We start from the raw sequence: 24,760 nt of genomic DNA on the forward strand, positions 1-24,760 counted from the left end.
TTATTTATCTGTTCCACTGTGGATGGATATTTGTGTTGTTTCCAGCTTGGGTCATCATAGTAAAGGTTTTATGAACATTTTTGTAAATCTCTATAAGAGTCTGCTTGGGAAAAATGTTCCACTGACTAGAACTGTCCGGAAGCTAAGATTTTTGAATTCTAGACTGTAGTGTGAGTGGTATTCATAGCACTTCTGGGAGGTAAGGTAAAGGTATAAATGAAGCACACAGGTATTAGGGGAAGTGCGAACCTTACAAATGTACATGTATGTGCACACACACGTGTGTACTCATTGTTGTTAGAAGGTCACAATCTCCTGAGCAGCTTACCCACAACAATAGTGAGAGCACCACTGTTACAGAATGTTGAGGGAAGGTAAGCAATGACAAGAAATGAGACTGGAAAAAACAGATTAGGGTCAAACTACCAAGAGCCTTGAATGTTGTGCTAAAGCATTTGGATGTTATCCTGTAAAGGATAAAGTGATAGGAATTGCCAGATATGTTTAATAAATACCTACCAGCACCCACACATCCTCTGTGGGTATGACAAAGTTGGCCGTGTCACCTACTAGTGTGAGGAGCCCTGCAGCAGGTTAAGTGAAATGTGATGTTAGTGGGGGGCATTGAGGGAGCAGGTGCAGGATTGTTCAGAGCAAATCGCCAGTGTTCAAGTCCCTGTCTGACACCTATTAAGTTGAGACATTTCTGTGCCTCTGCTTGCTCATCTATAAAGTCCATAGTTTCCATTTACCAGGGTTGTTGAGAGGATTACATGAGGAAATACTTTTAAGTGTTTGGTACACAGCAGGGAGCATCAGCTGAAATGATTTTTCTGGGATAACTCCAGTAATTAACATATGACTCATCTGGTCGGCTCATGGACATTTCATGAATGAACTTTCACTGAAAAATAGTATACACACTGACAAACCGTATATACACACACAGCAGCCAGGGTTAACAGTGGCTTAAAAGCCAAACATTGTAGATGCTCCCCATTCAGTACTGCCTATAATTTAGTGACCCAAGGGGCCTCTCTGGTGGTACAAGGGGTTAAGACACAACCTATGAAGATATTAGCAGTCACTGCAGCATGAGTTCAATCCCTGGCCAGAGGGCTACCCACATGGTGCAGCAGACCTCTCCTGGCTCGCCCGCTGCTCCCCTCAGCAGTGTATTTCAGTCAGTCTGCCTGTTCTGTTCCCCACTCTGTCTCTGGTGAATCCTCTCACTCCCTGCACCTCTGGCGTGTACCCCAGTTCTTGTATGCATAAATAAATCAATCTTAAAAAAAAATTTAGAGACTCAAAACCTAGTGCTTCTTAGTTACAGAAAAGAAACAAAGGATTAATGGACCTTAACTTAGCCTCATCTTTGCTTGAGGGACTCACAGTTGAACAAGTTGCCCAGTATTCCAGAGCCCTAGGAAGACATTGCAAATGGCCTGCAACATTTCCTTCTGCTCTGTTTGTGGTGTCAAAGGCAATACTGCCTTTGGGTCCGAACTCTTCTCTTTCAGCACTGGGGAGACAAGCACAGCAGTACTTCAAGGAGTCTCAGAAAAGTGGGTGTCAGGCACAGGCCTCAGTGGAGTCCTCCTTCATGGTCCACAGTAAGAGGGACAGACAGTTCAAAACTGGCCCAGGCAATTCTCATACCACAGTGGCACCAATAAAAACCCACATGCAGTCCCTAATTGACCTTAGATTATAGTGAAAGTAGCCTCTTTCTTAGAAAAGGGGACGCTAAGACCAGGTGATGAAAAAACAAGAGTGTGAGGGCACCACCTTACCTCCACGTAGAGAAGGGGGAAAATCCCGATCTTGTCCCCCAACATGCCTTCTGCCCAGTTGTCATCCACCCTTCTGATCACAGTCAGAATTTCATCCTGGAATTGCCGGATCACAAGACGGATACAAGCACACAGACGCACACACACAACAAATAAGAAAGCAAGACACTGGTTAGTGCTGTCGAGGATGAGAAAAGATTTTAAGCAATGATTCAAAACCAGTGTGCTACCCACTGGTGACCTGACATGAAGAGAGCCATCCCTGACTCTTCACCAGGGTCACTTTCTTTCTCTCTTATGTATTGATTACAGCTGCAAAGACCCTCACATGGAGAAACATGGTAATTTATAATATAGTTAGTATATTTAAGTTCATGTTTCTATTATTTACTTAATGAAATGAAAATATTTTGAAAAGATATAAATTCAGCTAAGTATAAACATTCTAAGTTTCTGCCTCCAGAAAAGATCAAAAACTGCACTTAGAGTCATGGGTATATAAAAGCTTTGAATAACCCTCTAAAATCCTTTGGCCTGCCAGACAATTCAAGTATCCCCCACTAACTGAAAGTATGTTTATATGAATAGCTTTTGTAAGCCAAAATGTCATAAAGTGAAAAAGCAATTACCATTAACAATTTTTATCGACATAGCATTGCATCATAACATTATGTTACGGTGTCAGTCACTGAGAACCAACATGATTATTTATGTTAAAGTCACTGCTAAAAGTGTAATTCTCTCCTCACCATACCATTGTTCCCTTTTTACCAGTTTACCCATTCCCATCCTCCCTTCCTTTCTGGTAACCATTCATTGGTCTTACAGTCTAAAAGTTTACTTTTGTTTTATTTAGTTCATCTCTTTCTTGGTTTTCTCATACATGTGAGTGAAATAATACAATGTTTGCCTTTTGCTGCCTGGCTTGTTTCACTAAGCATAATTTCCTCTAGATTCACCCACTTTGTTGCAAATGGTAGGATTTCATTTTTTTTAAATAACCAAATAGTATCCCATTGTGTATATACACTACATCTTCTTTATCCATTCATCAATCAATGGGCAAGCTTGCTTCCAATTCTTGTCTATTGTATTCAGTGATGCAATAAACATGGGGAGGCATATATCTATTCAAATTAGTGTTTTTACATCATTCAGGTAAATATCCAGAAATGGGATACTGGATTGGACAGAATTTCTATTTTTAAATTTTTGGGGGAATCTTCACAATCTTCACAATGCTTCCCATATGACTGTACCAATTTATAATCCCACTGATTAGTATCTATCCTATTAAAACTCTTCTGTAAAACTGAAAAGAAGGGGAGACTTCCAAATGCGTTCTTCAAAGCCCACATTACCTTGATTCTGAATCTAGGCACAGAAATCACAAGAAAACTACAGACCATTATCTCTGATATAAAAAATGCAAAGACCCTAAACAAATTTTGGCAAATGGAATCTAGCAATATATTAAAAGGATCATACATCATGATCAAGTAGGATTTATAACATTAATTTATATGGAAATTTTTTGAGTGTTCCCAGATCCAAAAAATAACCTGCCAAATCATACCAAATAGCATATCAAACCTAAAATGACATAAACATAATAAAAGCAGGAGTGATATGATAAATGCACAGTCTATATTAAGTAGTTCTAGGAAGTAGCTTGGCGATGCCACTTTCTCTTCTCAGGGTTCTGCTGCCTCTAGAACAGCTGACATAAAACCAATACTAAATCCTCTTTTTGCTTTTGGTTGTAAAAGTGAAAATCTTCAGTGCCTCCCTGGTGGCACAGGGGTTAAAGTCTCAGCACTATCAAGCTAATGTCAGCCACTGCAGCATGAGTTCGATCCCTGGTCAGGGAGGTAAACCACATGGCGCAGCAAACGACTCCTGTCTTTCCTGCTGCTCCCCTTAGCAGTATATTTCAGTAGCTCTGCCTGCTCTGCTCTGCTGCCCACTCTGTCTCTGGTAAATCTGCTCACCCCCTATACCTCTGGCCGATACCCCAGTTCTTGTATGCATAAATAAATGAAATAAATCTTTTTTAAAAAGTGAAAATCTTCAGATTTCTTTTGGATATGGAAAGCAGGTGCTAATGTAGGTCTTTTATAAAGGCAAATTGGCATAAGATAAATATTTGAAAAATGGGGATTTCTGTATGATGCAGGAAAGGAAAAAAAAAGAGAGAGAGAGAAAAGAAGAGGCCTGATGGTAAAAGGAAAGAGGAATTTCAAGAAACTGCAAGACAGGTGGTTGCTGGGGAAGAACACACCAAGGATACCCTCACAGGTACCAGGAGTTACAAAAAACAAATGACAGGGTGGTATGCAAAGGAGAATGACAGAAAACACTGAGAAGTGAGAAGAACAAAATGAGGGATTCATCATGGAGGAACACTGGGGGAGACAGTACAGTCTGAAGTGTCAAGAGGGCCAGACAGAAATGCCACGAGCAAAAATCCTATACCAGGGGCCTTTGGTTAGCCTCTGTTCCCTCTCCAATGACCATCCTTTTTTCAATATACTCAGCACATAATGGAGCTCCCCAAGGACCATCTGCTTAACCTCCCCAAGCTCCACTACTGCACCACATTAAAGCCTCCTTGTCATTTGTCCCTGAATATAGGCTAGGAGAGCAGCTGGCCTGTCAGGGACTCTAATGTGCTGAAGAGTTGATAGCCAAGAGCAGCCTAATGGAGTAACCCCCATTGGATTTGAATGTACCATCTGGCTTTGCAATGAAGCTTCAATGCTTTAATGTAAAGCAGTAATATGGGACAGGATAGATCTTTCCAAGGTTCAGAGGAACATTCAAACAGTAAGACTTCATGCATTTATCAAAGAAGCTGCTTCACTGTGAGCTGGTGGACCATACAATTTGGGGTACTCATCTGGGGTGAGGTAGAATGATGAAATGCATGCCAAATATGCCTTTCAAGGCACACAGAGAGGGAAGAACAACGGTAAGTAGCTGAACTAGGAAGTTCTCTCCAAGCAATATAATGTAGCATTTAGGGGAAATCAATCCCACTCACCCACAATTTCCCAGCTAATAAAAATATAAAATGACAATATCACGTGTGACTTTGGAATATTTCTTTTCACAATTGGTATAGGTCATAAAAATGCAAAAGACACTATGAAGAAATCAAACAATTTCACAGGTAGTTTGTTCTTGGGTTACAGAAAGTATCTAAAAGGGTTTTCTTCTAGCAAATGCTCACCCATTAGAATATGTGGTTTTTAAGACAACCCTAGTGCCACAGTGGTCAGCTCATTTCGGGAGAGCTGTACAGAAAATGCCCCTTATCTCACAGACCCTGATCACCTCACAAGTTCACAATTAAATTCAGCCAAAGAAAGGTATGTTGGTGATGCAAGAGAAAAGATAACTGAATGCTTCCTATAGGTCAGAGTTTTCACATTAGCAAAAAAAGAAAAAAAAATTTTGTCAAAAAAAAAAAGACGAGATCAATTTTGATGACAAGGGAAATAACATAATATTAAAGCTATTATTTAATAGTGGCTTAGAAAAAAAAGTCAAAGAAATAAAATAAGAGAGGATTATGAATATTAGAAATAAAAGTATATAATTTTCTACTTAGAAAAACTATCAAATAAAATTGGAATATGTACAAAATTAAGACACAAATACATAAAAATTACTGGCTTTACCATCTACTAGGAATAATCAGAAAATGCGATTAAATTTGGCAAACCATTTTAAAAAATAAAACTAGTTCTCTGATTTTCTTTATAAACAAAAATTAATTACATAAAGATTAAATATTTTAAATATTAAGGGATAAAACTTGAATGTCCAAAAAAGAAAATATGAATAGAAGTTTTATCTTAAGCTAGGGAAGGTCTTTGAAAACATGATAATACAGATCTGTCTACAGAAAAGCTATATTCTCTGAAACAAAACAGTAGAAGCATAACAAAAGGCAAACGAATTAGAAAAAGTACTTGCAGAATATATGAGAGACAAAGACTTATTATCATTACAATATAGACTTAAAGGAGAAAAAAGACTTAAAGGAGACATAGACTTGAAGAAGAAAAAAAGACAAATACATATCTTAAAAGAAAAATGGCTAAAGGGCAAAAATGAGTCGATTCACAAAAAAAGAACTGCATATTGCCACTATATGTAACTGAAGATGCTACAGCTGGCTAACAATCAAAAAATATATTTTTAAACAAGAAGACTGATTTTTTGTTCTCCTTTTTTCTTTTCTGCTCATCAAATTAGCTAAGATAAACATAGAGCCAATACAGAGTGTTGGTCAACATGCAGAGAATGGGCACTTATTTCTAGTGGGGATATAAATTTTTAAAATCATATACACCAATCTAGCAATGTTACTTCAAGGGATTCTATTCTAAGAAAACCAAAGAGGTACACAAAAAGATTCAGCTTTGAGGATATGAACTATAACATTTGTTCAACTAGAGAAAAACTTGAGGCAAATGTATAGCACAAGAGAGGATTGGTTCACTAAATGATGGTATTATCCACCATACCCCACCCAACTTCAGTCCATACCATCCTATCCCACCTAAGGGGAAAGAAATGAAGAAACACTTGTGGAGTTCACAATCTAAGGACGGTTTTCTTAAAGGTCTGATATTTAACCGTAGGATCACAAGACCAAAGAAGACTTCCCCTTCTCCTCCCCCCATACTTCACCACCAAACTACTAGAGGAATATTTAGCAGTCCCTTTTACCTCTGACATCATCTTTGACTACTAAAACAAAATTAACAAAGTAAAATGCAAAAAGCACAGTTTGAACACACAGAGAAAGCATCAGAACCAAACTAAGATATGGCAGTGACATTGCGATTAGCACACTGGGAATTTACAGCTATGATTAACATGTAATGATACTTGGCATTTATCCTCCCTGGCATTCTCTCTGAGCTTCCTTGATATGAGATTTGGTGTCTATTCTCATTCACTACTGTCCCTTATCTCCCTCCTTCCCTCTCTTCCTCCCTCCCTCCTTCCTTTGCAAAGCCACTGAGGCAGTTCTGCTATGGCTGCCCACCTGGGACTATGCAGGCCTCTCTTTCAACAAACCTGTCTCTTTCAGGGCAGCTCTTTCTGTTCGTTTGTGTCTGTGCAATCATCCTTTACTTCCCTTCCCTATTTATAATGCAAATTGCCCTTTAGAATATAACAACAACAACAATAATAAGGGGGAAGAAATAAAGAAGCAAAATTGACAAAATGTGTTACCAGTAGCTATCCTTGCAAGAAATGTTAAAAAATACTCTTCAGAGAAAAGGAAAATGATATGTCATAAACTTGAAAATACAAAAAGAAAGAAAGGACACTAGAGAAGGAAATTATTCATATAAAACAAAACTTTTTTCTTATTTTAACTGAGCTAACAAATAAATTTGTTTAAAATAATAACAATGTATCAAATTATGTATGTGATGTATAGATCATATATTATATATTTATATACATACACATATATAAAACACATATAGTCATGCTTACTTAATGATAGGAATACATTATGAAAATTACACTGTGCAACTGTCATAGACTATAATTATGCAAACCTGGAATATAGCCTATGATACACCTAAGCTATGCAATAAAGCCTATTGTTCCTAGGCTACAAACACGTACAGCATGTTATTACACTGTAGGCAATTATAGATACAATGGTATTTGTGTATATAAACATATGATAGGCATAGAAAAGGTACAGTAAAAATATTGTACGAGAGATTAAGAGAAATGGTACACTTTTATGGGACACTTACTATGAATGGAGCTTACAGGATTATAAGTTGCTCTGGTTAAGTCAGTGAGTGAATGTGAAAGCCCCAAACATTTCTGTATACCTTTGTTGACTTGATAAGCACTATACACTTTATTTAAAAGTACTTTATACTCATTGCAACTTTTCTACTTTCTAAACTTTATAATTTTCAACTTTTTGACTCATAATAATTCTTAGCTTAAAACACAAACATATTGCACAGCTGTAAAAAATGTTTTCTTTCCTTTACCCTTATTCTATAAGTTTTTCTAACTGAAATATTTTAATATTTTTTTCTTTAAAAAATATTTGTTAAAAACTAAGATACAACATTATCCCAGGCCTATGCAGGGTCAGGATAAATATCGCTGTCTTATAAATATCACTGTCTTCTCCACACCTTATCTCACTGGGACATCTTCAAGGGCAATAACTTGAGAGGAGCTGTCATGTCCCATCATTACAATGCCTTCTTTTAGGTTCAAGGAATAAGCTGAGGCACTTCATGAGGCGCTATTACTCTTTTCAAAAATATATCCATGGGGTTTGCTTGGTTTTTCTTTTCTTATAGATTTATTTGTAAGTAGATAATGCAAATCTTTTAGTGTTGGAGAAGTTTTTAAAATTTTTGTTGAGCTCAGGGATATCTACAAAATATTCTGCCAAAACCCTTCATTATAAATTATTTTCCTTCTTTTGCAGTTTCCTTTTCTCTTGCTTTTTCTTCAGTTATGAGTTCCTGTTCCAATTACAACAATTCCTCATTAGCAATTCCTCAGAAGCCACCTCTGCAGCTCCTCAATATCATCCTCATCCACATTCAGATTGAAGTTGCTTGCCAACTTAACCATAGCCTTGTTGATTTCTTTAATTTCCTTGTCCTTGGCAAATCTTTTGAAGTTATGGACAAACTTCTCATATGGTTTTTCCAGATACCATTGATACACTTCTTGGTGATATCGCCCAAGCCCAGAGAAGATTCTTTATGTAGTAAAACCTATTGTAATCCTTCCATAATTGTATCCACATCTTCAGGCTCTTCCTAAGTTGCAGCAATATCCTGGAAAAAGGTACTCCTAAGAAGCAGGCCTTAAAAACTGTTATAACTCCTTGATACATTGATTGAATCAAAGCTTTGGTGTTTGGAGGGAGAAAACCCCCTTTGATATTGGGATAAAGATCACCAATAATGGAGAATTTCAATAACGTTATTAACAAAATGCAGTTATCTTGAAAGGTACATTAGTCTACAAATAATACTCCATTTCATTGGCATAGCAATTCAGGAGGGTATCTGAAAGAGGAGCTGAGTCATCTGTGACTTCCTATTGCTATTATAGTGCATGGGTAGTGTATATTTGCTGATATGCTTAAGGTCTTTAAGTTCTTATTGTGCCAGATCACAGAGTTTTAATTTGCAACCTATGCACTGTCCCAAGCAATCGTTCTGACCTTGAAAGCTTGATACCTGGGAGCCAGCCTCCAACTCCATGTGGGCCAGAGGTGGGGAGCACAGGGCCAAAGGGGAGATTGGTGTAAGACATCTGTAATTCAGGAATTCCTGCTGCAACTTTCAGGAGAGGAGAAGGATAAATAAAAATCCTAGACATAGTCATAGCCTGGAGTGGACCCAAACAGAGCTTGGTCAGATCCACAAGAGAAAGGACTGCGAAGACGAGCAGATGTGGCAATTTGTCACATGAGCTCCACTTACAATATCTTCGGGGACTGGGAAAACAAACCTGTGGTCCAGAGATGCAAGCAACATGAGGCTCCTTTTCCAACCGGAAAAGGAAAACATTAGAATCGTAACTGGGGACCCAGGGCAGGACTGGAAACCACAAAAGGAGAAGAGAGCAGCTGGACCAACCAACTACTGGTCGGTCCCCACTCGGGAACTTCTCCACTGATACTGGTGGGGAGCAGAGTGTTCTCAATGCCAGAATTTAAAACTCAGAAACAGCATCATATGACAGTCACTGGAATGGATGGCACAACCAGTGTAGATGAGGAGATATGAAACCCAGAGCCCACACTGGCCTGGACAAAACAGGACATCTCCTACACCACAGGAAGCTCCAAAATCAAAGTCAGGAAAACCTGCCCTACAAAAGGTTTCTGAAATACTGCCTTGCTACCTGGCTCACAGGTGCACCTGGGGCTTAGAGCAGCCTGGTCTCCTGTGATCCAGGAGCTTAGGACCTCACCCAGGAAAAGGACAAGGTTCCAGGGAAAAGACAAGGCCCAGGCTGACCATTGATCCACGTCTTGCAGCCGGGGAAGAGTGGGAGTCACTGGAGCAGGGGAGGAAGACACTGGGGGGCTGGGTGGTACATGGTGGATTACTGATTGGAGGGCGGTAACTACAGGAAACAGTAACTATAGAGATGGCCCATGATATAAGAAAATAAACAAATATATTTTTTTAAAAAAAGCTTGATACCTGACATTGACATGGCTTCCTTATGAATGAAAGTCCTTTTAGGCAGAATTTCCATAATGGGGAGGATTTCATCCACGTTGATGATTTGTTCTGGCAAGTTATTTTTCTCTACAGTTTAGAGTTTCCAAAAGTTTTCCAACTGCCTTTACATCAGTACTTGCAGAATCAGCACTCATTTTCACATTATGTAATAAATAATGATTCTTGAAGCATCTGAACCACCCAGAGAAGTAGTAAATTCAACAGCCAAACTTTCTGCTTTGGTTGTCACTGTCATGGTGCTAAGAGGGATATGTTTATGGTCTTCAATCGAGGACATTAGAAGATTCTCCATATCTGAAAATAGGCCCTACTGGAATTGTTGTTAGTCTCGCTGCTTTTATGAAAACATCCATTAACCGCCTCCGTCACTTTAATCTTGTACTTGAAGATCTTAGATATGGTGTAAAGGGACATGACTTACTGAAGAATAATAACTATCACCAATTTTCCACTTTCGTGGTCCTTAATCACTTTTAATTTCACTTGCAGGTAAATCACTTGATATAACCTCCAACTGGCAATATTAATAGTGGAATTTTCATGCTTGTGGCTATGATGAACAAAACAATAAAGAAAAAAATCAAGCACAAGGGAAAACCATGGTAGTGTGATATCACAAATATGGGAAAATAGGCTTTGGGCAGCCCTCCTTCTAAAGCACAACCAGAAATCACCTATAATTCACACAGAAGCTTCACCAGCACATAGCTTGGTTTGCCTGAGAGATTCATGTATGTGTAGATGTGAATTTTGAAGGGTGTGGCTTGCAGAATTGGAGAAGAAGATAAAAGTATCGTGTCTACCATGGTGACCATGTTGTTAGTCACCTGTGCTGAGGGAAGACAGAGACTGTAGACATATACAGTCTGTAATATCAGTGAGTTCCTTAATGGCAATTAAATGTTTTGCTTCAGACAGAGACCAAGGGCTGGAAACACATACTGACTTAGGCTTGTGGCATCATGGGTGGCTGAGTTCAACCTCCACCGGGGGATCTAAGAATGTCAGAAACAAGACTGTACCCGGTGGTCAAAGACTAGGAAATAAGATTTCTTTTTTTTTGTACAGAGAAGGAACTGATCTGGCCATAGAGGCAGAGAGGTAAGGTGGGACTCTGACTCTGGTTTAGCTCCCCACTCCATCATGCAAGACTATGTCTAAGGTTTTTGTCTTTTTATCCCCTTCTACTTTATCCAATAGCCATACAAACAAAAGATAATTCCAACATTAGAGCCAGAACACCACCTTCAAGAAAACAAAAGAAGGCAGCCCATATGGAAAAAGAGCCAGCAGGAAACCATTTTTAAAATAACAAAATGTAGTTATTAAAGAGAATGATAAATTGCCAGAGGTCAAACTTAATGGAGCATAATTAGAAAATATAATAGGCAAAGAAGTCAGGAAAAATATTGTAATGAAAATTAATGAAGCTAGAGTATCTCAATTAAACATAAAATAGCAGGTCCATGGTATAAAAAAAAGAGACATATAAAAGCTGAAGGAGTTCTTCGCTAAAGATATTGAAGCTAGCAGTAGATACTAGTTATGAAGTGAGTGTACAGTATTAGTACAGTACTAGTACTAGTTATAAAGTTTGATACAACTATCATGGCAACCACAAAACAAAAACCTGGATCACAGATATTTAGAAGAAAAATATGAAGAAATTGAGAGAACCACCCAGAAAAACCATCAAAATGAAAAGGTACATAGAAACACATGGAAAAAGAAACAACAGAAATATAAACCAATGAGAATATAAACTACAAAATGGCATTGGAATTGGAAGAGATAATTCTAAGTGAAAGAAGTCAGAAGGGGAAAGATAAATACGGGAGGGTGTCACTAAAATGAGGGAATACAGAGAAACTATGCGAAGCAGCAGAGAAAGACAACCTTGAACGCTAACTCTTGAAAACTGACTATAGAACTGAAGCTTCCAAATGAGAGAAGGAACAGGGAGGGATAGGAACAAAGAGGGAAGCAAGCACAATGGACTCTGGTGGTGGACTGATGGGTGACTTGGTGATGGGTAACTTGTGATGGTGATAGCTGATGAGAGAACCCTAATTTTACCACAATTGAAAGAATGAATTAGAGGGAGATGGGGAGATTAGAGAACAGGGGAGTGGAGAGCATGTGGTGGAATGTGGTGGGAGTCTACGGGAACTTTGGTTATGTAAAAACTATGGTGACAACACCTGAATGGAGAAATCCTAAACTGTGAAAAAAATAAATAAGGATGTTTAATTTTTTTTTAATTCACTGGGTTTGGAAAATCCTCACCCCTGCTGAGGCTACTTCATTCTGATCATAGTGCTGCTGCTGTTATCTGTAAGGTTTCAGCATTTAAGCAGCATTTTTTACAAATGAGCTCTACAGGGAGATAGCATGCCAGCAGTATTTTAAACTCATTAAAATTTCATTCACACCCTCAAAAAATAAATTATAATTTAAAATGATAATAAAAATGAAATAAAAAATTAAAAAGAAAAAAATTAACAACAGAATGTCTGTAATTAAGCTTCATATAGAGTAATCACACTAAATGTGAGCAGTCTGATCTCAAAAACAAAAAAGAAACAGACGAATAAAAAAGCAGGGTCCATTTAAACAATGCATACAAAAGACATGTTGGATCTAAAGGTAAACAGAAACTCATGGTGAAAGGCTAGTGCAAGATATTTCAAATCAGTAACACAGAATAAAGGCAGAAACTGTTATTATCAAATCTGATAAGTTAGACTTTCAGCAAAATAATGTGAAAAGAGACAGAGAATATACTAAATAATGATCAAGGGGATGACCCATCAAGAAGCTGTAACTGTGAACCAAAAACAAGTACACCTAAATATATAAAACAATTATCGAGACTATAGCAAGACACTGACAATAAAGAACAGTGAAGAATCCCAGCACACCACTCACATCAATGATTAGATCATGCAGACAGAATTTTAACAAGGGAAGAATGGCCTTAAATGAAGTAATTGATCAGATGCATTTGATAGACATGTACAGAAATTTTCTTCCCAAAAGAAATAAATACACATTCTTTTCCAGAGTACATAGAACATTCTCAAGGATAGATCATATGTTGGAATACAAAACAAACCTTCAATTAATATATGAAGATTGAAATTATATCAAGTATATTTTTATCATAATGGTATAAATCTAGAAATGAATCAGAGAAAAGAAAAATGTACATCTATGTGAAGACAAAACAACACAATTGTGTATAATTCTTGGGTCAATGAAGAATAAAAGAAGAAGTAAAAATGGACATCAATCAAAATGAAGAGAAGAGTTATCAGTTCTCAAGGGAAGCAGCACAAGCAGTATTAAATTCATAGCAACACAGGCCCATATATAAAAATATGAAAATATTAATTCAAAAGGATAAGTACACCCCTATGTTCAGAGCAGCATTAGTCAAAATAAACACAATACCCATTGATGGGTAACTAGGTAAAGAAGTATGGTATATCAACTCAATGGAATACTACTCAGTTATTTAAGAAGATGAAATCTCGCCTTTTGTAAAAACATTGATGGAAACTGAGGTGATTGTGCTAAGTGAAATAAGTCAGAAAATGAAAGAAAATTATTGGATGGTTTCATTCATATGTGGAATATAAATAATCAATGCAAATTAACTGGTGAACACAACAAAACAGCATATAATATTGTGGTGGTTACCAGAAGGAAAGGGGAATAGGAGGATTGGGCAGAGGGGGCCCTATTTGATAGTGTGATAGCACTAATAATCTGGCGGTGGGTCAGTGAAGTATATGCATATACTGAGGTGTGAAACTGTACTCCTGAAGTGATACACTATTGTAAACCAACTGTAAATCAATAAAATTTCATTTGCAAAAAATAAAAAAGACGTTTAAGGCTACTGCTGACATAAAGCAGTGTGATATTAGGATGGCTATAATATCAACAACAGGCAATAGGAATTTTGGGACCACCATTGTATATTCATTCTATCATTGACCAACATATCATAATATGCAATACACACACATAATTTACATTTTATGTATGCAGCTATAGAGGTGAAATAAATGACACTAATGATACAAGAGACAGGAACAGAGTGTTAGGATTATTTTGCTATTACCTGCATTACCCATGAAACAGTGTATTGTCATTTGACAGTAAACTTGGATTAGTTATAAATATATGTTGCAAATTCTAAAATAGTAAAAAAAAAAAATCATTTAAATAGAGGTATAATTGGTATGCTAAGAAAGAAGAGAAAATGGAATAATACAAAATACTCAATTAAAGCTGCAACAGCAAAACCAATAGTGGAAGACAAAAGTAGGGACAAAATCAGGGGCAATTAATAGAAAACTGGAATAAATATGGTGCATTAATCTGACAATATCAATAATCACTTTGAAAATGGCAGTGGTCTAAGAGACTATCACAGTGAATCGATAAAAAATGTCAACATGATGTATACAAGAAACCCATTTTAAATATAAAAGATATACATAAAGATAGATTAGAACTAAATAATGGAGAAAGATATAACATGCTAACACTAATCAAAGAAAAGGATTAGCTATATAAATTTTAGAGCAGAATTCAAAACAAGGCAAGAAAACCGCTACAAAATGATAGAGTTCCATTCTCAAAGAAGACATAACAGTCTGTAATATGTGCATGTCTAATAACAAAGAGTCAAAATATGTGAGGCAAGACTGATAGAACTACAAGGAGATATAAATTAATCCTCCATCATTGTTGGAGACTTCAACAACTCTCATCAGAATAAACAGACCTAGTAGGCAAAAAATGGTGAGGGTATAGTTGAATATAACACCACCATCAATAAAATGAATATAATTAACATCTAAAGACCACTTCATCTGGGAAGAGCAAAATACACATTCTTCTCAAGTTTACATGGACTATCTATGATGACAGATCACAAAACAAACCTTAGCAAAGTTAAAAGAATAGAAACCAGACAGTAATATACTTAGACTATAAATCAGTAATAGAAAGGCAGTTGGAAAATCCTCACATACCTTAAAATCAAACAACACAGTTGTAGACACGTGGCTCAAAGAAGGAATATCAAGAGAAATTCCTAAATGTTTTGGATTATATTTTTTTAAGATTTATTTATTTATTTATTTGCTTGTTTGTTTGTTTTTTTAAAGATTTATTTGTTTATTGAAGCACTGGGTACAGTCAGAAGCACAGGAGGGTGAGAGGATTCACCAGAGCCAGAGAAGGGAGCAGAACAGGCAGACTGACAAAGTACACTGCTGAAGGGAGCAGCAGGTGGCAGGAGAGGTCTGCATGCCATGTGAGACGCTCACCCGGTGGCCAGGGATCGAACTGGTGCTGAAGAGTTTGTGGGCAGCTTCGCAACCCAGCGCTCAACTGCTGCACCACTGGGGAGGCTCTGTTTTGGATGATATATTACAAGACAATTGAAAGTCAATAATCTATCTTAGGAAGCTAGAAAAGCAGAGCAAAACAAATAAAAAATTAGCAGAAAAAATAAACAATAGAAATTAGAGCAGAAATGAATCAAACTGAAAACAGGAAGTCAATAGAGAAAACCAAAAACATTAAAAGCTGGCTATTTGAAAAGATCAATGAAACTTAAAATTCTCTACTCAGCTACCTAAGAAAAAGTGGAGAGAACACATTTTATTAATGTCATAAATGAAAGAGGGGACATTACTACCAATCCCACAGACATTTAAAAGATAATAAAGGAATACTATGAACAGTTCTATGCCCCTTATTTTGATAGCCCATATGAAACAAACCAACTCCTTGAAAGACACAATGAGCCAACACTCACACATAAAGAAACAGACCATCTGCTAGGCCTATATTATTGAAGAAACTGGATCAATAATTAATAAATTAACACCAGACTCAGTTCACTGGTGAATTCTACAAAATCCTTAAGGAGAAGTTATACCAAATTCTCTAATAATCTCTTCCAAAAGATCGAAACAGAAGGACTTTTTACTAACTCACTCTAAATACTAAGACTAAAGAAACTACAGGCCAAGAAAACCACAGACCAATATATATCAAGAACATAACTGCAAAAATCTTCAACAAAAACATATTAGCAAAAAGCATTACATAGCCAAATGATGCAAGGCTGATTCAATACTTGAAAATCAACTAGTGTAATTCACCACATCAAAAACTTAAAAAGAAAAATCAAAAAATCATATTCATATAGGCAGAAAACAAGCATTTGATAAACTCAACACCCATTCAAGATTTAAAAAAATTCACAGTTAACTAGGATTAGAGGGGAACTTTTTCAACTGGATAAAGAACATTTATCAGAAACAGTTGACATTACAGTAAATGGTAAGGAACTTAATTTTCCCACAAAATTCAAGAAGAAAGTGAGAATGTTCCCACTAACCACAGCTTTTCAACATTGTACTGCAAGTCCTATAAAATGTAGGAAGATAAGAAAGGGAAGTAAAATTTACAAATTGGGAGAGAAGAAATAAAACTATCTTTGTTTGCAAATGACATGATTATTAGATGATCTGTAAGGAATCAAGAAAAAAAAATCTGATGAGCTATTAGAGCAAAGTTGCAGAGCAGATGATTTAATTACAAAATTAAGAATCTTCTCTATATACTAAAGAGCAAATGAAATTTGACATTAAAAGCACAATACCATTAGGGCCTCCCCTGGTGGCACAGTGGTTGAGCGCTGGGCTGCGATGCTGCCTGCAGCCTCTGCAGTGGTGATTCAATCCCTAGCCACTGGCGAGGGTCCCACAGGGCGCGCAGACCTCTCCTGCCACCCGCTGCTCCCCTCAGCAGTGTATTTCATCAGTCTGCCTGTTCTCTTCCCGCTCTGGCTCTGGTGAATTCTCTCACGCTCCCTCGCTTCTGACTGTACCCAGTGCTTGTATAAGTAAATAAATAAATAAATCTTAAAAAAACAAAAACAAAACCACAATACCATCAAAGTAGCACCTAAAATGAAATATTTATAAATATAACAAAATATAAAAGCTATATGAAGAAAACCACAAAAGTCTGGTAAATGAACTCAAAGAAGAATAAAATAAATGAAGAGATATTCCAAGTTCATGGCTAGAAATGTTGTCAAGATGTTGGTTTTTCTCGTTGTGATCTACAGATTCAGTGCAATTACAATTACACAATTACAATCCCAACAAATTAGCTTATGGATACAGACAAACTAATTTTACAGTTTTTATGGAGGAGCAAAAGATCAAGAATAGCAACGCAATACTGAAGAACAAAGGATGACACTAACTTTAAAGCTATAAAGCTACAGTACTAAAGACACTGTTACTAGTGATAAAATGTAAAAATAGATCAATGAAACATAAGGAAGCATCCAGGAATTTACCCACATAAATATAGTCAACTGATCTGTGAAAAAGGAGTGAAGGTAACACAATCAGAAAAATGGTCCTTTTAACAAATGGTGCTGGAACATCTGGACTTTTTTGTATGCATAAAAATGAATCTAGGCAGACCTTACACCCTTCACAAAAATTATCTCAAAATGAATCACAGACCAAATGTGAAAATACTGTATGACACAGGAGAAAATTCAGATGATCTTGGGTTGCTGGTAAATTTTTAGATACAATAAATACCAAAGGTAGAATCCGTGAAAATAAGAATTGATGAGCTGTAATTAATTAAATTTAAAAACTTCTGCTTTATAAAAGACACTGTCAAGATTAAAAAAGGAAGCCACAGAGTCATAGAGAACATTTGCCAAATATATATCTGATATATATATATATATATATATATATACACATACATATATTATCCAAAATATACAAAGAGCACTTAAAACTCAACAATAAGAAAATGAACAATCCAATTTAAAAATAGGCTAAAGACCTTAACAGACACTTCATCAAAGAAGCTGTCAAATAAAAACATGGAAAGGGAACAGGGATCTCTGCATCTGGAACCCACCTAGACTGTATGGAACTGAGAAAGGGCTGTCCCCACAGCCAGAGGTGAGCTGAAGGCCCCCACAAGCCAGGCCCCCTCTGGCAGAGAGGCAGAGCCCAGAGGGGGAATCTAGTGATTTGGAGCCCAGTGGGCAATCCAGCCACTGCCAAGGCAGTCTGTGGGACCTCAAGATCCACCTCTGGAATTAAACAAATACCGAAGGAGGAGATTTTCTGGGACAGCAACCATTAACATACCCATAGTACCACTGCCCTACTGGACTTCTGGCATAATAGCATTGGACTCGATTGGACCACCAGTTTCCAACATCCCAGCAAGAGCACACCAAAGAGATGCCGGCCAGTACCAGTGACACACTGTCCCAATGCATAAGGACAAATGAGAAAACAAGCAGCAGGGAGAAGAAAAACTACATGCAACCAAGCATGTCCCCAGAGAAAAGACACACCACAAAAAGACAATCAAACACCAGACTGCAACAACAGTGACTTAGAGGAACTTATGAGTCTTTCCGATAGAGAATTTAAAGTCATCATGATTAAAAATCTGAAAGAAGTGAAAAATGATATGGGAAAAATAATCAACGACATGAGAAAAATAATCAATGACCAGAAAAATGAAATTGAGTCCCTAAAGAGGGAAGTGAAAGAAATACAGGAGATCAAAGGATTAATGGAGGAGCTAAATAACTCTGGGAAAAGCAGTGAAAGCAGAATAGATGAAATGGAAGAATGAGTAAGTACTTTTGAAGACACAGAAATAAAAGAACCAAAACAGAAAAGGAAAGAGAAGTACAAAGGAAAAAGAATGAAGAAAGACTTCGGGAACTATCGGACTCCATAAGGAAAGGAAATATAAGAGTTATAGGAATCCCAGAAGGAGAGGAGAGAGACATAGGAACAGAGAAAATATTCAAGGAAATAATTAAGAGAACTTCCCAAACATGTAGAAGGAGCTGAAAATAGACATACAAGAAGCAATAGCACCACTAAACTTCCATGATGAAAGGAAAAATACAGCAAGACACATACTAGTAAAGCTCCCAAGAATCCAAGACAAAGAAAAATAATGCAGATGACAAGAGGAAAGAAACAGATAACATACAAAGGAAAACCAATCAGGCTGACATCAGACTTCTCTGAAGAAACACTACCGGCAAGGAAGGAGTGGAGGGACATAGTCAACGAACTCCAAGACAACAAATGCCAATCAAGAATCCTCTATCCTGCAAAGCTTTCCCTCCTCTATGAAGAAAGAATAAGGACCTTCCCAGACAAACAGAAACTCTGGAATTTCATTATGACTAAACCCCCACTCTAAAAAATACTACAAGGAGTCCTAAAGCCAGAACCAACAGAGGGATTAATAAGAATGAAACAAGACAAAAAAAATTTAATAAATAAATAAAATCAGAGAAAAGACAAACAAAATGGCAAATATAGATGCTAACATATCAGTATTAACTCTAAATGTAAATGGACTAAACTCTTCAATAAAAAGACACAGAGTCGCAGGCTGGATTAAGATACAAAACCCAACCTTTTGCTGTCTCCAGGAAACACATTTAACTACAAAAGATAAAAATAGACTGAAAGTAAAAGGATTGTTTTCCATCACCTAAAGCAGTAATAGTGAAGATAAAGATAAACAGCTGGGACAACATTAAATTAAAGTGCTTCTGTACAGCAAAAGGGACAGTAACCAAAACAAAGAGACACCCCACCGATTGGGAGAAAATTTTTGCACACAACACTAATGATAAGGACTGATCACAAAAATCTACAAAGAGCTTATGAGACTCAACAAAATCAAAGTAAATAATACAGTCAAAAAATAGGCAGAAGAGCTAAAAAGAAACTTCTCCAAAGAGGAAATGCAAATGGCCAACAGGCATATGAAAAATGTTCAGCATCCCTTCTAATCAGGGAAATGCAAATAAAAACTACAATGAGATACCATCTTAGAGCAGTGAGAATGACAGATATTAAAAAAACAAGCAACAACAAATGTTGGTGAGGATGTGGCGAAAAAGGAACTCTCCTGCACTGCTGGTGGGAGTGCAAACTGGTTCAACCACTATGGAGAGCTGTGTGGAGATTCCTCAATCTACTAAAGATAGAGCTTCCAGATGACCCAGCAATTCCACTCCTAGGTATTTACCCAAAGGTCACAGAATCATTAATTCAAAAGGATACCTACACCCCAATGTTTATAGCGACACTATTTACAATAGCTAAGCCATGGAAACAACTCAAATGCCCAAAAATAGATGACTGGATCAAAAAGATATGGTATATATACACAATGGAATATTACTCAGCAATCAAAAAAAAGATTAACACATGCAATTTGCAGCAACATGGATGGAGTTGGAAGGGATCATTCTCAGCGAAATAAGCCAGAAAGAAAACAAAAAATACCAGATGGTTTCACTCATAGCAGGGATTTAGAAAACCTAAATAAGGGACCAGGAAAAAGACCAATTATAATAAAGTAAAAATCAAAATCAACAAGCAAGTATAAACCAGAGACACACTACAGCGGGGGATGAGGGAGTAGGATCAAAACAAGGGAGGGTAGAAATTGTATGGGGGCTCTAACCAAGATGAAAATGCATACATTGTGCAAAAATGAAAAATGATGTAAATATATATATATAAAATTATAATAATAAATAGAAAAAGATAGAGGGGAAAAAACATGAAAAGATGTTCCACATCATATGTCATGAGTGAAATGCAAATAAAAATAACAAAGAGATGCCATCACACACCCGTTTGAACGGACAAAATTCAGAAGACTGACACTACGTTCTGTGAGGATAAGTAAATCTCATTTGTGAATGATGGGAATGAAAAATGGTATAGCCACTTGGGAAGACAATTTGGAAATTTCTTATAAAACTAAACACACTTTACCTTATAATCTACTAGTTGTACTCCTTGATATTACCCATAGAAGTTGAAAACATATGTCCAGTCCACACAAAAACCTGCACAATGATATTACAGCAGCTGTATTTCATAATCACTAAATCTTTTAAGCAAACAAGATGACCTTCAGTAGGTAAGTGGATAAACAAACCATGGTAATTCCAAACAATGGAATATTATTCAGCTTGAAAAAGAAGTGTTCTTTTTTTTTTTTTTAAAGACTTATATTTTTTTATACAATAGCTGGGGTACAGGCCAGAGGTGTGGGAGGGTGAAAAGAAAGATTCACCTGAGACAGAGTGGGGAGCAGAACAGGCAGACAGAAAGCACTGTTGAGGGGAACAGCAGGCGAGGCAAGAGAGGTCTGCCACACCATGTGAGAATCTCCCTGGCCAGACGGGAATTGAACCTGTGCTGCAAAGGCTGCGTACAGCTTCACAGTGCTGTTCTCAACCCGCTGCACCACCGGGGAGGCCCGAAAAAGAAGTGAACTTTCAAGCCATGAAAAGACATAGAGAAAACATAAATGCATATTACTAAGTGAAACAAGATAATCTGAAAAAATCATATTCCATGATTCTAACTATGTTGAAAAAGGCAAAATTATGGAGACAGTATAAAAGATATGTGATTGTCAGGGGTTTGAGGATGGGGAGAAGAGGGATGAATTAGGTAGTACACAGAATTTTTAGGGCAGTGAAACTACTTTTTATGATATCATAATCATGGATATGACATTAAGCATTTTTCCAAACTCACAGAATATACAACACCAAGTGTGAAGCCTCATGAAAACTGTAGAGGTGGAGCCATCATGATGTGTTAATACAGGTTCATCACTTGCAACAAATGTACCATGCTGGTGGGGGATATTAGTAACAAGAGATGCTGTGTATGTGTGGGAGCTGGGGTTATAAGAGAAATCTCTTTACCATCTGGTGGCATTTAGTGTATTCTCAAAGCTTGCAGTTTTAGGGAATAGAGAAAACAGCACATAGAAGTCTACTGACCCACAGCACATAATAAGAACTTTACATGAGACCTATAAATGAAATACTCATGTGTCTGAAAGTAAAATGACTTTGTTAAAACAGCTTTCATTTATAAAGTCCTCAAATGTTGCTAATTTGGCTGAGAAATATATCCACTCGTCCAACTATTCATGGTGTCTGTGTTAGACTATGTCTATTCACCTACATCAGGCAAGGGATGTAAATAGGGCTTGCAGGCTTAATGCTGCCTGACCACTGCTTATTTTTGTAAATAAAGTATCTGGTCACAGCCAACTCCTTAAATTATGTGTCATCTCTAACCGCTTTATGATGAAATAGCAGAGTTGAGTAGCTTGCAACAGAGACTATATGGCCTGCAAATCCTGAAATTCTGATTATTTGGACTTTTTTAGAACACTTTGCTGACCTATGACACAGAACACAGTACTACAGAGGTCAGCACAGTTCACTTCTTGCACATCTCTCTCAGCCTACCTTTGCTCTGAGGCCACTAACTTGAGAGGTATACAGGGGGCTCCATTGTTTATGAAGCAACAGCTGGAAACTTATACCCAACCCATGCAGATAAGCCCTGCATTGTCATGTATAAGACACTTAATGTTTGATAAGGGAGTATTTCCTCATATTCCAAAGAGTCTACAAAACAGCTACCTCCAGTTTTCCTGTCCTTCTGAAAGCACCGACTCCACTGCTTCCATGTACTTTCCACAACAGCAAATCAGAGCCCTGGTGGGATCCAGCATGAAGAAATGTCCTCATGTTCCTGCTCCTGCACGGTGACTAGAGAAGCCTTTGCTGTTTGCAGCACACCAGATTTCATGTTGGGAGTTCTGACTTGCCGGACAGAATTTTTACTCCTTGCCCAGAACTCAGATTTTCTCAATGAAGACTTCTTCACTGTGGGAGTTTGGGTTTGAGTCATAGCTGTGGGAGTCCTTCTTCCACATGTTTAGGCAAAGACAGTTCTACTTTGTGTGTGTGGAGTGTCACGACTCTTGCACTTGATATCCTGCCAGGCCATTCTCCCATGTAAAATGGGTGCCAGCCAAATAGGTGTGCTCTGGATCCTGACACTGTCCTGAAGTCCAGTCATCCATTGGGTCCAGAACTACTTCCACCAACATTCGATCTAGAACAGACAAGTACCACCATGTGCCACCAAACTACTGAAGCAGGAAGTTGCTAAGTCTGCTGCTTGGAGTCTACTGCTTGGATTCTGCTGCTTGCTGGAGCAGAAAGTTCCTGCAGTGTGCTGCTTGCTCACAGTAGTAGCTATGGCTACCTTGACTCCCTTCCCAAACAATAAAGAAAATCTATGATAGACTTTCTTTGTGCATACAAACTGTATTAAACCTTACCATTCCTGCAATTTGGGGCTCAGACTTTTTGGGAGCTATCCCACTGAGCCCATCAGCGTGACAAATAAATCTTGCTCTCTCTCTGCCTCTCTGAGTGCCACCTGATTTCTTTGGGCAATTGCATGACCGGGAAACCAGCTGCGCTGGCCGTTTTGGCCACCAGTCTGGTGTTGGGACTGTGCAAGCGATTCTCCCTTGAGTGAATGAGGTGGTGCCACCCACTCCTTGTCAGGTCCTTCCTCCTGAGGTGAGAAAAGCTGAGTCACCACCTTCATACCTTACCCGAACTCAAAGGGAGAGGTGGACAGACCCCATCAGGACTTCAGGATAAGGTAAGGCCCCAGGGCCCTGGTTCTAGCCTGTCCCAATGGATGGAAGGAGAGCTTGACCACCCCTCACACCCTTCATGGGGCCAGTTCAAATTTTAGGCCCATCTCAACAGAAGTAAGGGGAGCCTGACCACCTCTCACACTCCTCGTGGTGCCAGGCAGAGTTTCCTGATGGGTGGAATGTTTATCTTGTGTGTGTGTGTGTGCGCGCGTGCGTGTGTGTGTGCTTGTGTGTGTGTGTGTATGTGTAATGGTCCCATGAATTTGGTTACAGGATCTGATTGGTCTTGTTCTGCAGTTCCATGGCAACATCATAAGGCATATTGGTGACTGTGGAACCAAGCATAAGTATTCTTAACCATTGTTTTGTCATTTTGTGTGTAACTGCCATTTTAGAATTTTAGGTTTTGCTGTACTGGGAATGACGACTGCATTCCAGAGACAGTTTCGACCCTCACTCCACCCTTGCCCTCCGGTCACCAATGAGGGCGAACTTGCCGTAATTGGAGCTGCAGGCTGGAGCTGCATCTCAGCCGGGCCAGTCAGTTTAGAATTATAGCCGGGCAAAGTTGGAGAACGCATCCTTGTAGCCAATGAGTAACTGCCAGCATGATTTAACCCTATAAAAAAAAACCCTGCTTCCTTTGTTCGGGGCTCTCGATATCTGCCGCTGCGTTGGTAGGTGCCGTGAGCCTGGACTCGAGTCTGTAATAAACTCCCTTTTGTGTTTGCATCGGCTGTCTTTGGGTTCTTGGAGGCTATGCTCGCCGAGTCTGCTGATCTTGGGCACAACAGTGATCTTGTTTTTTCAAGGCTCTGGCCAGGGGTTTTACGGGTTTGCCACAAGCCAAGACGTGTCTGAAAGTCCAGAGAGGGATGCAGCCATAAAAGAATATGACTGTTCCCCTCTCCTTTTATCACAGCATCAAACACAATGGGAGGCACTCAGAGTAAACATGACCCCGGGGCCATCACACTGCCCATGAGTGTCCCTGCCGGGCTGCTCAGTTCCCCCATTAAAACAAATTGTTCTAACGAAACTCAAGGTTCAAATCAGTTCAATCCCAAT

General features: G+C 38.1%; 1 protein-coding gene across 1 annotated transcript in view; it reads right to left on the reverse strand.

Annotated features, from left to right (window-relative positions):
* The window catches only part of SH3RF3 (SH3 domain containing ring finger 3), a 394,220-nt gene that overhangs the window by 137,740 nt on the left and 231,720 nt on the right, over window positions 1–24,760 (reverse strand). Inside the window, exon 3 of the mRNA XM_054701331.1 lies at window positions 1,794–1,889. Within this exon, the coding sequence (XP_054557306.1) occupies window positions 1,794–1,889 (96 nt within the window). The remainder of the gene's footprint in view (window positions 1–1,793; window positions 1,890–24,760) is intronic.

The sequence above is a fragment of the Talpa occidentalis genome, unplaced genomic scaffold (genome assembly GCF_014898055.3).
Source record: "Talpa occidentalis isolate TD23 unplaced genomic scaffold, MPIMG_talOcc4v2.1 talOcc4.5, whole genome shotgun sequence".
NCBI lineage: Eukaryota > Metazoa > Chordata > Mammalia > Eulipotyphla > Talpidae > Talpa > Talpa occidentalis.